Source organism: Lepidochelys kempii, chromosome 2, assembly GCF_965140265.1.
Source record: "Lepidochelys kempii isolate rLepKem1 chromosome 2, rLepKem1.hap2, whole genome shotgun sequence".
In the NCBI taxonomy this organism is placed as follows: Eukaryota; Metazoa; Chordata; order Testudines; family Cheloniidae; genus Lepidochelys; species Lepidochelys kempii.
This window is the reverse complement of record NC_133257.1, coordinates 170919124-170935102: the sequence shown is the minus strand read 5'-3', so window position 1 is coordinate 170935102 and position 15979 is coordinate 170919124. Positions and strand designations below refer to the sequence as shown.

Below are 15979 nucleotides of genomic sequence, written 5' to 3'. Positions count from 1 at the left end.
GGGGGCTAGATTAAAACTTTAAACTACATTTGCTTTTAACTTGATGCTGCTCCATAAACCTCAATGGATCACTTTTAAACCTTTCGCCCTGTCAAAGAACAAGCTACCTTCTTCCTTAAGTCTGACACCATTACATTCTTAAATTGCGACTGTAGGGATATCAGTAAATCCTGCCCTCCCAGAAACTTACAAGCATTTTTGCAATTTCAGTAATTTTGTAGTGAATTATTTTACAAGTGATGATTCCAAAATGAAAATAAAATTAATAAATTTTAGAAAAGAAATTTTAAAAGTTTATTCAAAGGAATTTTCACTTGGTCTTACAATGCAATAAATCTGTCATTAATAATCATATCAACTAAATAGTAATTTACACTTATAGTATCCAGCACATTGCATTCAAGGATGTCACAAACGCTCAGCCACGAACATAAAATAATTAAGGCTCTTAACACTTCTGTGAGTAACAAGGATAAATAAAGTCTTGTTTTAACCGTTTTACTGATGAATAGCCTGAGGCAGAAAGATTAAGTGCCTTCACCTAGCCAAGTGTAGGGCTAGTTATAATACCCAGGAATCTTGACTCCCCTTCTCTCATAGGAAAACTCCACAGAGAAGGTTAGACTAGACAGGAAGACAAAGTCACAAGCTCTTACCTAGTGGGGAAAAATCAAGGTAAACTCCTTGGGAAGGAGCTGTTGTTATGACTACTATATGTGAAGTGCCACCAGTAATGAGATGGAGATTGTGAGGTTGATATGCCGATCACCCTGCTTTTAACTTCAGTCACATAAATGGAGATACTCCAGTATAAGAAAGAGCAGAATCAGGCTCTTGTTCATGCAGTGCTGTGCTAACTGTTGGTGCTAAATAAATTACCTTAGAATGTTAGTATTGATTATGATTTAAAGTGTTCTTTAGTCCTTATCAGTGCTGCATTTCTTCTCCTATCATATTCATATTTTTACAGATTTTTTTTTCTTTGAAGACAGCTTATTTTCTGTCTATATCACTCTAGCTGTATCGTTCTGAATTTAAATGGTTAAATGGCTTCTCAGCTAGTTACTTATAGCCATTGTTTTTTCCCATCATAATCACAGCCACAGCAGTGATACACTATTCTTGCTTGCTTTCTTATAACTGAAGTACATGGCTGTTTATAGCATAGTATCTTTTTATATTATTTACAATTAAAAAAACCAGTATGTTAAGAACTGCTTTACATTTTTTACCTATATCATGAGAAGTTACTGTAAAGCCATAAACAGCATGAAAACTCTGGGTTTGAGCTCTTGTTTCCTATCAAAAGAGAAGGATCAATGAGCCTAAGATTGACCACAGACTTAGAAGCCAAATAATTGCACAAGAAAATATTATGTTATGGTAGGCTTCTGTGTGTGTATTTATTTATATGTGCGGGTGGCGGGAGGGAAGAAATCTTACCAAGGCAAACTTTCATTATGTCTAGGATGTGGACCGAGATACATAAAAAATCGTGATTAAAAACAGAAAACATTGATCTTTGGAAGCTTTCCAGGGAAGAAGTCAAATGTACTTTTCATAATCTGATGGGAGTCAATATTGTGCAAATGAAATCTGTACTCTTCTAGGTAGCTCTGTTTCCTCTTCCTATATGTTGTGTGTAATAATTAGTAGTTATCTAATGGATGGACCTCGACTTCCGAGAGACAACAATTGTGTCAGTTATCAAGAAAGCAACAGAACTGTTTGCTTGCTTGTGTTTTGTTTTTAATGGGGCTGTTCGATATAACAATAGGAACAGTTGCAAATGCCCTGCGTTACCTGAAAAAAGTTCTTCGTAGAATAAATGGATGAAAGCAGAAAAGAAAGGTGTGGTTACATTTGTGTGTCTGACATGATCACGGCATCAAGAAAGATGTGGAAAAGGCATTGGAGGAGGGATGGTTTTGAAAAGCAGGTTTAGAGTAGCACAAAGAGGCTGGATCAGGGCAGAAGATTGGTCTTTGCCTTAGTTTTCTGTGAAATGGGGATAATAATGCTTTCTACCACTTTTTGTCTGCTTTATCTATTTAGATCATGCACTCTTCAGGGCAGAAACCATCTCTTACTATACATATGTACAGTGCCTAACACAATGGGACTCCAATCATGATTGGAGTGGCTAGGTACTGCTTTTAAGACTAATAAAAATAACATAATCTGCTCATCTGCACAGTGTATATGGGGCCTGCCTGTTCCTCTACTTGCAATTAGCTTTTCCCACTCATAATCAGGTGCTAATAAAGATATTTTAATATATGCAACTTACAGAAAAGTGGCCAGTTTAGAATGTAACAGACAAGTACTCACTCTGCTCTGTGAATCAGATTCCTCAAGCTATAAATGGATAATGAGCATTCAGAATACTCTGAATTTTCTAGTTTCTACTATGGTAGTTTAGTTTAGCCTAATGTTAATAAGGGACAAGTAATAAACTAAATGCAGGCAACAATAGACAATGAAATTGAAAATATTGATCTCTTACAAACTGAGCACCTGATCCAAAGCCCATTCACTGTCTTCAGCAGGCTTTGGGTCAGGCCCTATGGGTTCAGTTCTTTTGACATTTACTTGTGAAAGTAGTCCCACTGAAAATCTCTAGGATTATTCCTGTAAATGCTTGCCACCATGTTGGACATTCAAGGCCTAAATAGAGGCTACTATTCTTAACAAACAGTAAATTTCCTAGATTAATAGTGGCATCTTCATTCCCAAGGAAGATCAGACCAGAAATACCTGTCTCATTAAAAATCAGATGTTTATGAAATGTCAAGATGACTTTAAAAATTCCCTTAATTTACCCTGTAGCGAGGTTTCAAAGCTTGTGCTCTGTGATGCTTCTGAGGCAGATGGTTCGTTGTGAATTGATTTTAAGGAAATTTCTAAAAACAAAGAATACATTTTCTCCGACAACCCCAAGTTCATAGTTCACACAGCCTACTGTAGATTGTGTCTATACTGGAGCTGGGAGGAGTGATTCCCAGCTCACACAGACATACTCACGCCAGCTGTGCTTGAGCTAACATGCTAAAAATAGCAGCATAACCTGGGCAGCACGGGTGGCAGCTCAGGCTAGCTCCTGGAGTATGTAGCCACCCAGAGCCCCTGGGTACGTACTTTGGTGGCTAGAGCAACCTGTTACCTGCGCTATCCTGGTTACGCTTCTATTTTTAGAACGAGCACAGGGTCATCTATGCAAGTTATGGATCACACCTCCCAGCTCAAATGTAGATGTACCCGCAGAAACAGTTTTATTTATCAAACTGTTATAGATTCCTTCCTGTGACAGTATGTTATACTAGAAAATCCTTCTTATTGTATGTTGACTGAAGGCGACCTAAAGGCTCAGTTAGCAATCCTTACTCCCATTGCTGAGCACTTACTGAATAGTTCCAGTGAAGTCAACAGGACTTTTCATATGAATAAGGTATTGCATGAACACGGTGAAAAAGTGAACATTCGTCATCTGTAGTATTTAAATTTGCTATGGTATTTGCAGTATTTTCCTTCCAAAACCGAGGATGTTATGTAAAGAGTGGGATACGGTGGTGAACCCTTCTAATGGCATTCGCTGTAGGGAAGCAGCCTAGATCTGCTATGCTATGCAGCAGGATTTTGAGGCACGCTTTTAGCAGGTGTTGGAACCCAGCAGAAAGCTGCTGAAGGTCTGCTGACTCATTGTGGCAGGTGCAGCTCATTAATGCTATCCAGGCTATAAGGGCAGCAGGAGGGAGCTAAGGCAGAAAAGATCCTCGAGGGATGGCTTAGGCGTTCTTTTTGAGTGAACAACAAAGCCAAACCTCGGGCAGGGAGTTCATTTGGATGCTAATTCAGGGTCGCTGTGCCCTGTTGAGGACCAGGTAGGGACTTGGACAATTCACATATTAGTTGCACTGCAGATAATTAGAATGTCACAACATAGCAGCTCTCGTGCAGAGGTGGGCAAACTATGGCCCGCCGGCCACATCCGGCCCATGGGACCGTCCTGCCCAACCCCTGAGCTCCCCGCCGGGGAAGCTAGCCCCCAGCCCCTCCCCTGCTGTTCCTCTGCAGCCTCACGGGCAGCGTGGCTTGCGCCCGCCCACCTCCCAGGCTTTCCAATAAGCCTGTCCTGCCACTCTGAGCGGCATGGTAAGGGGGCGGGGGGTGGGGGGGTTGAATAAGGAACAGAAGGTCCCGGGGGATGGAGGTTTGGGGGGGGCAATCAGGAGACAGGGAGCAGGGGGGGTCCCAGGAGGGGGGAACAGGGAGTGGGGGGGTTAGATAGGGGGTGGGGTCCTAGGGGGGGAGCTAGGGATGGGGGTCCTGGGAGGGGGCGGTCAGGGGACAAGGAGTGGGGTGGGGGGTTGGATGGGTCAGGGGGCCTGTCGGGGCGGGAGTGTGGATAGGGGTCGGGCCAATCAGGGGACAGGGAGCAGGGTGGGTTGGATAGGGGATGGGGTCCCGGGGGGCGGTTAGGGGCGGGGGGTCCTGGGAGGGGCCGGTCAGGGACAAGGAGCAGGGAGGTTGGATGGGTTGGGGGTTCTGAGGGGGGCAGTCAGGGGGTGGGGACCAGGCTGTTTGTGGAGGCACAGCCTTCCCTACCCGGCCCTGCATACCGTTTCGCACCCCGATGTGGCCCTCGGGCCAAAAAGTTTGCCCACCCGTGCTCTAGTGTATTATTTTCTTGTAATTACTCTGTTTAACAACTGTATAAATCCTGTAGCTACACAAAGCATATAATCCTCTCATGTTCTTACAGTAGGGATGCATTTTTCCTCCTCCTTTCGATGATCTTTCCATTCCAACAAATTGGGAAGGACATCATGAAAAGCAGTGTGTTTATCACACAAAATGGAATTGTTTTATTATTTATTAGTTGTATTACTGTAGTGCATATGAGCCCCAGTCAAGGACCAGGACCCCACGTCATGGACCAGGACCCCACTGCACCAAGTCATTTACAAACATGTAACAAAAACATGATCTGTGCCCCCAGGAGCTTACAACCTAAATATAATACTAAAGATAATGGATCAATACTGACGGATGAGGAGTACATGGAACCAGTGAAACATCTTGCTGATCATTACTAACTTTATGGTATTAAATATTTTTGAACTGGAAAATGAGTCTTCATTCCGCTTTTGTGTGTGTTAAATACTTTTTTTTTTTTTTTGCCTAAGTTGAATATTGGGCCTAAATGCACCCTACTCTTTGCACAACAACAAACCATGGAATGAGCGAGGCTGCAATACAGCAGAGGCCTGGGATTTGGAAGACCCCTACTTCATTCACTGCATCCTGTCTATCCTCTGTGCTGAGGACTCAGTTTTGCTATCACTTATTCAGAATAAATCCATGCCTAAATAATAAATAATATGATTTATAGAATGAATAATATGATTTACAGAATAAATCTATAGCTTGCTATAGGTTTTCGCTGTGGTAATGGAAAAATATAATGTAATCCAACATAAGGCACAGATCCACAGGACCTCTGTCTTATTCACTGTGTGTTGTCCAAGCTATACATGGAATGAGGCAGGTATCCTGCAGTTATTTGAAATCATATAATTAGACTGTATTGTTGGGCATATGCACAAGAGGGCAGAGTTAGTTTTGGATCCAATTTTGACTTGACATTTTCACTGCCTTTTTACTCAGAACAGCCATTTTTGAACATTATAAATTTGTAATAAAGACTTGTGATTAATACTCAATTGTGTATAATCGGAACATTACAATTAAAATGTTCAAGAACTTGCAGTTATTAAAAACAACCAAACCCCCTAAACCTTAAATCGAAATGACCATAAGGTAAGATAACATATAAAAGATTTTGTTAACTTTAAAAAATGTCTACATTCAATTAACAGTATTGATATATAGAACTTCAGCTTTCAGATTTCACAAACAAATGTAACTGTGACCTACAACATACACTTCAGAACTCTCTTAACATACGACTATTTATATATTTTACATAGTTAGTTATGCATAAACTAGTGATGTATGAAATGAAAGTGTTTGCAAGTATGTGTTATGGGTCACTTTATACATCCCCAATTTGGCCTGTTGGTAATAACTGAAAACCCTATGGACCAAATGGTGAAATATGAGGATCAACATATATGCCAAATAAATGTTCCTTTTAACTGAATGTATTTGTTGTATAACTCGTGTCGATTCTGTAAAATAACCCTCTCTTAAACACACCGCAAATAAATGAGCACCTTTACTGTAGGCCATGGTTAAATAATTAAGAGTTCTAGATGTGATTGCCTACAACATACCTGTTCTTAACAGTAACTGTAGGTCACCTACTATATTTAACTTTTAAGTATTTGAGCATTTACATTCTTTCCATTAAAACATTAGGCATTCTGTATTGCGTATGTGTTTGCCCCGAGTGCTGATTTGAAAATTTCTTGATGAGCAAATATTTGTGTTTTACTGTCTTATGTTTTGAAAGATTTAAAGAAGTTTCCAGATTTGAAAAACAACCAACCATAAATTTCTAAAGCGAACATTTTCTAAAATAGTAGCCACTAGTTTTGGGTGCCCAGCGTGAGGCATCTCATGAGACATTTGGCTGTCTCATGTTGAGCAGCCAAAATCAATGACCACTGCTGAAAATTTGGCTGCATCAGAATAGGAAAACACAGAGAGCAATACATCAGGCATAAACAGAAAAACTCATCACATGCTTATGTAGATCCTGGGAACTTCTGGCGTGACAGAGAAACCAAATAGAATTTCTAATAGAATAGTAAAATAATTCATGAAAGAAAATACCAGTGATGTCTCATTGAATATAATTGAAGTCTGATAACTAGGTGGTACAGTGGATTGTAACAGTCCCTGCTTTTTACCCTTGGGTAGCTGAATTCCAGTGTGTGTTTCAGTCAATTTCTTGAAATCTTTAATGCACATCCTGAGTGTATTTCAAAAACTTCAGGGAATTTAGTATGATGATTTGGCATTGGCTGACTGATTTCATGAAAGACAGATCCAGGTCTGTCAAGCAAGGATGTTGTAGGTCCAAAATGAAGTACATTGGCAGAGCTTTGTGGGTAAATCTGAAGAGCACTTACTGGCACTACCATATTTATTTCTATTCTATTTAAGTCTTTCACTGTGCCATCTCCATGGCATCTCATGGTTATAATACTGTAGACAGAAGGCACTAGAGATTAATCTAAGTGTACATATTTTATATTTAAAAAGTCTTTACTATGATGTAAATTATCAAATTCCATAGTGTAGTATGCTTAAACAATGCTCTAAGAAAACATGTTCTAGGAAGTAAAGAGGAGTTGCTCTAAGGATGTGCATGACAGCACACACATGCTTGTAAACCTGTATTAAGGTTTGGAACTGTTGAAATTTAGAAGGCTCAGCCCTGGTCTACACTAGGACTTTAGGTCGAATTTAGGAGCGTTAAATCGATGTAAACCTGCACCTGTCCACACGATGAAGCCCTTTTTTTCAACTTAAAGGGCTCTTAAAATCGATTTCCTTACTCCACCCCTGACAAGTGGATCAGCGCTTAAATCGGCCTTGCTGGGTCGAATTCGGGGTACTGTGGACACAATTTGACGGTATTGGCCTCCGGGAGCTATCCCAGAGTGCTCCATTGTGACCGCTCTGGACAGCACTCTCAACTCAGATGCACTGGCCAGGTAGACAGGAAAAGAACCGCGAACTTTTGAATCTCATTTCCTGTTTGGCCAGCATGGCAAGCTGCAGGTGACAATGCAGAGCTCATCGGCAGAGGTGACCATGATGGAGTCCCAGAATTGCAAAAGAGCTCCAGCATAGACTGAACGGGAGGTACGGGATCTGATCGCTGTATGGGGAGAGGAATCCGTGCTATCAGAACTCCGTTCCAGTTTTCGAAATGCCAAAACCTTTGTCAAAATCTCCCAGGGCATGAAGGACAGAGGCCATAACGGACCCGAAGCAGTGCCGTGTGAAACTTAAGGAGCTGAGGCAACCCTACCAGAAAACCAGAGAGGCGAACGGCCGCTTCGGGTCAGGGCCCCAAACATGCCGCTTCTATGATGAGCTGCATTCCATTTTATGGGATTCAGCCACCACTACCCCAGCCGTGTTGTTTGACTCCTTCAATGGAGATGGAGGCAACACAGAAGCAGGTTTTGGGGACGAAGAAGATGATGATGAGGTTGTAGATAGCTCACAGCAAGCAAGCGGAGAAACCAGTTTTCCCGACAGCCAGGAACTGTTTCTCACTCTGGACCTGGAGCCAGTACCCCCCGAACCCACCCAAGGCTGCTTCCTGGACCCAGCAGGCGGAGAAGGGACCTCCGGTGAGTGTACCTTTTAAAATACTATACATGGTTTAAAAGCAAGCATGTGAAAGGATTAATTTGCCCTGGCATTCACGGCTCTCCTGGATGTACTCCCAAAGCCTTTGCAAAAGGTTTCTGGGGAGGGCAGCCTTATTGCGTCCTCCATGGTAGGACACTTTACCACTCCAGGCCAGTAGCACATACTCGGGAATCATTGAACAACAAAGCATTGCAGTGTATGTTTGCTGGCGTTCAAACAACATCCGTTCTTTATCTCTCTGTGTTATCCTCAAAAGAGTGAGATATCATTCATGGTCACTGTCATAAATATAAAGGGAAGGGTAAACCCCTTTGAAATCCCTCTTGGCCAGGGGAAAGCTCCTCTCACCTGTAAAGGGTTAAGAAGCTAAAGATAACCTCGCTGGCACCTGACCAAAATGACCAATGAGGAGCTGGGAGGAGGGAGAGAAACAAAGGGTCTGTGTCTGTCTGTATGCTGCTCTTGCCAGGGACAGAACAGGAATGGAGTTTTAGAACTTTTAGTAAGTAATCTAGCTAGGTATGTGTTAGATTATGATTTCTTTAAATGGCTGAGAAAAGAATTGTGCTGAATAGAAAAACTATTTCTGTCTGTGTATCTTTTCTGTAACTTAAGGTTTTGCCTAGAGGGGTTCTCTATGTTTTTGAATCTAATTACCCTGTAAGATATCTACCATCCTGATTTTACAGGGGGGATTTCTTTATTTCTATTTACTTCTATTTTTTATTAAAAGTCTTCTTGTAAAAAACTGAATGCTTTTTCATTGTTCTCAGATCCAAGGGTTTGGGTCTGTGGTCACCTATGCAAATTGGTGAGGCTTTTATTCCAACATTTCCCAGGAAAGGGGGGGTGCAAGTGTTGGGAGGATTGTTCATTGTTCTTAAGATCCAAGGGTCTGGGTCTGTAGTCACCTAGGCAAATTGGTGAGGCTTTTTACCAAACCTTGTCCAGGAAGTGGGGTGCAAGGTTTTGGGAAGTATTTTGGGGGGAAGGACGCGTCCAAACAGCTCTTCCCCAGTAACCAGTATTAGTTTGGTGGTGGTAGCGGCCAGTCCAAGGACAACGGGTGTAATATTTTGTACCTTGGGGAAGTTTTGACCTAAGCTGGTAAAGATAAGCTTAGGAGGTTTTTCATGCAGGTCCCCACATCTGTACCCTAGAGTTCAGAGTGGAGGAGGAACCTTGACAGTCACCTGGTTGAAATAGGGTGCTTTTCTTCAGGGGACACTCAGAGGTGCCCGTTCCTGTTGGGCTGTTCGTCTATGGCTGAACAGAAATGTTCCCTGCTGTTAGCCCCGGGGAGAGGGGAGGGTTGAGGGGGTAGCCACACAGTGGGGGGAGGCAAAATGCGACCTTGTAACGAAAGCACATGTGCTATGTATGTAATGTTAACAGCAAGGTTTACCCTGAAACAGAGTACCCATGGTTCTATAAAATGTGTCTTTTTAAATACCGCTGTCCCTTTTTTTTTCTCCACCAGCTGCATGTGTTTCAATGATCACAGGATCTTCTCCTTCCCAGAGGCTAGTGAAGATTAGAAAGAAAAAAAAACGCACCTGCCAAGAAATGTTCTCTGAGCTCATGCTGTCCTCCCACACTGACAGAGCACAGACGAATGCGTGGAGGCAAATAATGTCAGAGTGCAGGAAAGCACAAAATGACCGGGAGGAGAGGAGGTGGCTGGCTGAAGAGAGTAAGTGGCGGGCTGAAGACAGGGCTGAAGCTCAAATGTGCTGGCAGCGTGATGAGAGGAGGCAGGATTCAATGCTGAGGCTGCTGGAGGATCAAATCAGTATGCTCCAGTGTATGGTTGAGCTGCAGCAAAGGCAGCTGGAGCACAGACTGCCACTACCGCCCCTGTGTAACCAACCGCCCTCCTCCCCAAGTTCCATAGCCTCCACACCCAGACGCCCAAGAACGCGGTGGGCAGGCCTCTGGGCAACCAGCCACTCCACCACAGAGGATTGCCCAAAAAACAGAAGGCTGGCATTCAATAAGTTTTAAAGTTGTAAACTTTTAAAGTGCTGTGTGGCATTTTCCTTCCCTCCTCCACCACCCCTCCTGGGCTACCTTGGTAGTCATCCCCCTATTTGTGTGATGAATGAATAAAGAATGCATGAATGTGAAGCAACAATGACTTTATTGCCTCTGCAAGCGGTGATCGAAGGGAGGAGGAGAGGGTGGTTAGCTTACAGGGAAGTAGAGTGAACCAAGGGGTGGGGGGTTTCATCAAGGAGAAACAAACAGAACTTTCACACCGTAGCCTGGCCAGTCATGGAACTGGTTTTCAAAGCTTCTCTGATGCGTACCGCGCCCTCCTGTGCTCTTCTAACCGCCCTGGTGTCTGGCTGCGCGTAACCAGCAGCCAGGCGATTTGCCTCAACCTCCCACCCCGCCATAAGCGTCTCCCCCCTTACTCTCACAGATATTGTGGAGCGCGCAGCAAGCAGTAATAACAGTGGGAATATTGGTTTCGCTGAGGTCTAAGCGAGTCAGTAAACTGCGCCAGCGCGCCTCTAAACGTCCAAATGCACATTCTACCACCATTCTGCACTTGCTCAGCCTGTAGTTGAACAGCTCCTGACTACTGTCCAGGCTGCCTGTGTACGGCTTCATGAGCCATGGCATTAAGGGGTAGGCTGGGTCCCCAAGGATACATATAGGCATTTCAACATCCCCAACAGTTATTTTCTGGTCTGGGAATAAAGTCCCTTCCTGCAGCTTTTGAAACAGACCAGAGTTCCTGAAGATGCGAGCGTCATGTACCTTTCCCGGCCATCCCACGTTGATGTTGGTGAAACGTCCCTTGTGATCCACCAGAGCTTGCAGCACTATCGAAAAGTACCCCTTGCGGTTTATGTACTCGCCGGCTTGGTGCTCCGGTCCCAAGATAGGAATATGGGTTCCGTCTATAGCCCCACCACAGTTAGGGAATCCCATTGCAGCAAAGCCATCCACTATGACCTGCACATTTCCCAGGGTCACTACCCTTGATATCAGCAGATCTTTGATTGTGTGGGCTACTTGCATCACAGCAGCCCCCACAGTAGATTTGCCCACTCCAAATTGATTCCCAACTGACCGCTAGCTGTCTGGCGTTGCAAGCTTCCACAGGGCTATCGCCACTCGCTTCTCAACTGTGAGGGCTGCTCTCATCTTGGTATTCATATGCTTCAGGGCAGGGGAAAGCAAGTCACAAAGTTCCATGAAAGTGCCCTTACGCATTCAAAAGTTTCGCAGTCACTGGGAATCGTCCCAGACCTGCAACACTATGCGGTCCCACCAGTCTGTGCTTGTTTCCCGACCCCAGAATCGGCATTCCACCGCATGAACCTGCCCCATTAGCACCATGATGCATTCATTGGCAGGGCCCATGCTTTCAGAGAAATCTGTGTCCATGTCCTGATCACTCACGTGACCGTGCTGATGTCGCCTCCTCGCCCAGTATCGCTCTGCCAGGTTCTGGTGCTGCATATACTGCTAGATAATGCATGTGGTGTTTAATGTGCTCCTAATTGCCAAAGTGAGCTGAGCGGCCTCCATGCTTGCCTTGGTATGGCGTCCGCACAGAAAAAAGGTGCGGAACGATTGTCTGCCGTTGCTCTGACGGAGGGAGGGGCAACTGACGACATGGCTTACAGGGTTGGCTTACAGGGAATTAAAATCAACAAAGGGGGTGGCTTTACATCAAGGAGTATTTCAGGCAGGACTTCACGGAGGGTTCCAATAAGAAATGGTGCACCTAAGTAATTGTCCTTATTGGAACAAGCAGGTTGGTCTGGCCTCTGATTGATACATGGCTAGATTTACGTCGCTGCACCTTCTCTGTGAGTGACTGCAGTGTTACCTAGAGGAATGAGTCCCCTGGGCGGGAGGTGGGAGGGGGAAGCAAATGAGTACAAAACAAATCTGTTCTATTTCTTGTTTTGATCCACTCCATCTATCTTTTACATCTTTGGCTAGCAGCAGACGGTGCAGAAGGACTGCAAGCCATCCACATCTCATGGCTGCTCGGCAGAAGATGGTACAATAGGACTGCTAGCAATCCGTATCACCTGCCTGCTCACCATAAGATGGTTCAATAGGACTGACTGCAGGACTAAAGAGAATGACCTGGTCAAGTCACTTCTAATGTAGTCCTTGCACCCATGTCTGCCCAGGCGCTCCTGGCTGATGAGGCTAAGAGCACCTCGGACATGACAATGACAGCTACCAGTCCTATTGTACTGTCTGCTGCCACAAGGCAATGGGTTGCTGCTGCTGTGTAGCAATGCAGTACCATGTCTGCCAGCACCCAGAAGACATACGGTGACAGTTACCTGAGCGGGCTCCATGCTTGCCGTGGTATGACGTCTGCACAGGTAACTCAAGAAAAAAGGCGCGAAATGATTGTCTGCTGCTGCTTTCACGGAGGGAGGGAGGGAACGGGGGCCTGACGATATGTACCCAGAACCACCCGCGACAATGTTTTAGCCCCATCAGGCATTGGGATCTCAACCCAGAATTCCAATGGGCAGCGGAGACTGCGGGAACTGTGGGATAGCTACCCACAGTGCAACGCTCCGGAAGTCGACTATAGCCTCGGTACTGTGGAAGCGCTCTGCCGAGTTAATGCACTTAATGCACTTAGAGCATTTTCTGTGGGGACACACACACTCGAATATATAAAACCGATTTCTAAAAAACCTACTTCTATAAATTCGACCTCATTTCGTAGTGTAGACATACCCTCAGTGTTGTGTTGAGCTAGGTTTCCTAGGTTAGGGAGGTGAAAAGGATTTTTGGGTCAGAAATGATTTTTATCAATTGCATGGAATCAAATTAGGTATTGGGAGGATTTGTGGCAGCGGAGTGGTTTATGTGCCTTTGATAAGGGGCTGGGTTGGGAATTGAGAAGGTTATATTTTCCCTTTTTTGGGTTTTTGGGTGAGGGATCCGATTTGGTGACCTTGTCTGGAAGCAAGAATGGGGGACTGGTTAGGTTTGTGTTTCTAGCATCTGTTACATTAATTGGGAGGGAAGGAGTTGCAATTGTAAGAGTAGAGAATTGTTTCAGAGGAGAGAGATTTGTGCTGGGTTATCTTAAATTGCTGTCCTCAAGATGTATTTTAAGTCATGCAAGCACATCTAGAGCATATAGTTAGGTGGCATTTTTATAAACTTAAATAAATTATTATTTGATGTTATTTGGGCTGGGTATTGCCTGTGAGTAGATCCATAGCATTTCTACAGCTGCCACAGGGCCTGGGCCAGCAGGTGAGTAAATCTAAATAATTAATACTTCTGTAGCCGCTCCATTCAAGGATCTACTTAGGTACTTATATGGCCCCTTTCAACGCAGTATCTGAGTAACTCCCAACTATGTTTAGATTTATCCTCTCAACATCCCTATGAGGTAGGGAAGTGTAATTAAGGCAGAGAGGGCAGCTGGGCATACAAGTCTCACTGATAGTGGGATTTGGGTGCTTAACTCCCTAAGTGATTTGCCTGGGGTTTTACAGTCTGTGGCAAAGAAGGAATTGAACCGAGATCTCTCAAGTCCTGGTCCACAGCCTTAATTCCTCAAAGTGTTTTGCAAGCATTAATCAGTTGAGCCTCACAGTACTTTCTGTAAATTATCCCCATTTCTCATGTAGGTGAACTGAAACACAGAAAGTGTACACAACTTAGAAGTTAAGTGAAGAAGGATGGTTAAGTGGTAGGGTGCTAACCTAGGACTTAGGAGCCCCAGGTTAAATTCCCTGTTCTGCCAGAGATTTCCTTTCTAATGTTGTGCAAGACACTTCAGCCTCTCTGTGGCTCAGTTCCCATCTGTAAAATGAAGATAATAGTACTGTCCTACCACAAAGGGGTGTTGAGGCACTCAGACCCCCTACAGTGATGGGGGGGAAGGACAACGATATAAGTACCTAAGAGAAAACTTGCTTGAGGTCCCAGGAAGCCTGTGGCAGAGCCAGCAACAGAACGCCAGTTCCCCTGACTCATAGTTCTGTGCTTTAAATGCAAAATGATCCTGGATCTTTGATATTTGTGCTCTGCATAGCACTTTAATGGTGGCCATCCTGGTTTGCCTGGGTTTGTGTTCTGGGTTGCACTCAGTGCATAGAAAAAGATAATTAGATTAAGAAGGTGTGTTCTGCACTAACGTTTCCATGTTTCCTTCCTTCTCTTTACAGCATTTTGTTTGCAGACATTGTGGGGTTCACTAGTTTGGCATCACAGTGCACTGCTCAAGAGCTGGTGAAGCTTCTGAATGAACTCTTTGGCAAGTTTGATGAATTAGCTACAGTAAGCATGTCATTCTCTTTTTTTTTCTTTTTTTTTTTCCTATTTAATTTGAATTGCTTTTTGAATAATGATGTCTTGGGTGGATTACATATGTTAGAGACATGAAATAGATTGATTGCTAGCCCCATTTCCACTGTGAGGCCCATAAATCATGAGTTGCTAAGGTTTCTTTTCATTGATTCATATTTTTGAGATAAAGCAATCCATTTAAATGGTAAGAAAAGAAACTGCAGTTGCTATTTTTAAAATACTTTTTCCCAATGCTCTTGATGGGGCCTAGTTACAATTAATGGAGGTAACTATTAAAACTGTACTTTTTTACTATTCATAGAAAAGAAATAGTATAGTGGAAGATGTGAATATTGAATCTATAGTATAAATCTATTATGTATTGGTGACAAGAGCTCAGAGCCTCAGTTCAGTTCCTCACTGACAGTTGCCCATGTCACAGAAACTGTGATGGCTCATCAGAGAGGCTATTATGGATGTAATAGATGTATTCTGATTACAAGTATTTATTATCTAGTCACAGCACCCACAGAGTAATAGATGCCTTATGGAATAAAAAGACAGGCACATTCTTTGTCCATAAGATCTGATATTCTAATGGTACAAAGATATAGCACTTGAGACAGTTGGTGGGGAAGTTGGAAGATGACCAAATGAGTTCACGTGGTGTTTGTGTCTGACACCCATGTCCTGTTCCAAATTATGTTCTATATTATGTACAAAATGTTTCCTCCACAAACGTCCTTTTCAATATATAGTGATCCTTTAATCAAGACTCTCCATTCCTTTCCATAGGGTGCTCACCATCCAAAAACATCCTCCCATGCACTGTGCTCTCTCACCATCCTACCATCTCCTCTCCTGACTCCACACAGCAACCCAGCGTGTGTAGTTCTGCTCATCCCAGGGATTAGCCTCTCTTAATTTCCTCAGTACAAATCCTCTGTCCCTGTATATTACTCTGATGTCAAGCTTTGAGACAGAGGAGCCGTTTCCATCCCCGCATTCCTTTGCCAAACTGCTTGCTGATAAGATAGCTGGAAGTGTCTCCTGGGTGGGAGGAAGTCTCTTGCTGTATGCGATACCAGAGGGTGGGGAGGGTGTGGTGACCTTTGGGCCCTCCTTTTCTCTCAGTTGTCTAAGAGAATGGGGCCTCTACATGAGGGTCGTCACAGGTGATCAGGGCCAAACTGTGTCACAGGAGACCAGAAACTGTAAAGGAAGACCATGACTGAACCTTCTCTCCCATCCCTTAAAGTCCCCACACACAATGGTGGTCAGGCCCAAAGAGGTGCTCTGGCTGGTCTGCAGCCTCCCTGCCCCATTG

General features: G+C 43.9%; 1 protein-coding gene across 6 annotated transcripts in view; it reads left to right on the top strand.

The window, feature by feature from the left end:
• Nucleotides 1–15979, top strand: part of ADCY1 (adenylate cyclase 1) — a 224158-nt gene that overhangs the window by 104313 nt on the left and 103866 nt on the right. For 5 of the 6 annotated variants that reach the window (XR_012157423.1, XM_073332758.1, XM_073332760.1 and 2 more), the window contains exon 4: nt 14532–14643. The exons of the other annotated variant lie outside the window; for it this stretch is intronic. Coding sequence is in view for 4 of the 5 variants with exons in the window: in XM_073332758.1 (XP_073188859.1) it covers nt 14532–14643 (112 nt within the window). In the remaining variant the exon portion in view is untranslated. The remainder of the gene's footprint in view (nt 1–14531; nt 14644–15979) is intronic. 6 annotated transcript variants of the gene reach the window in all.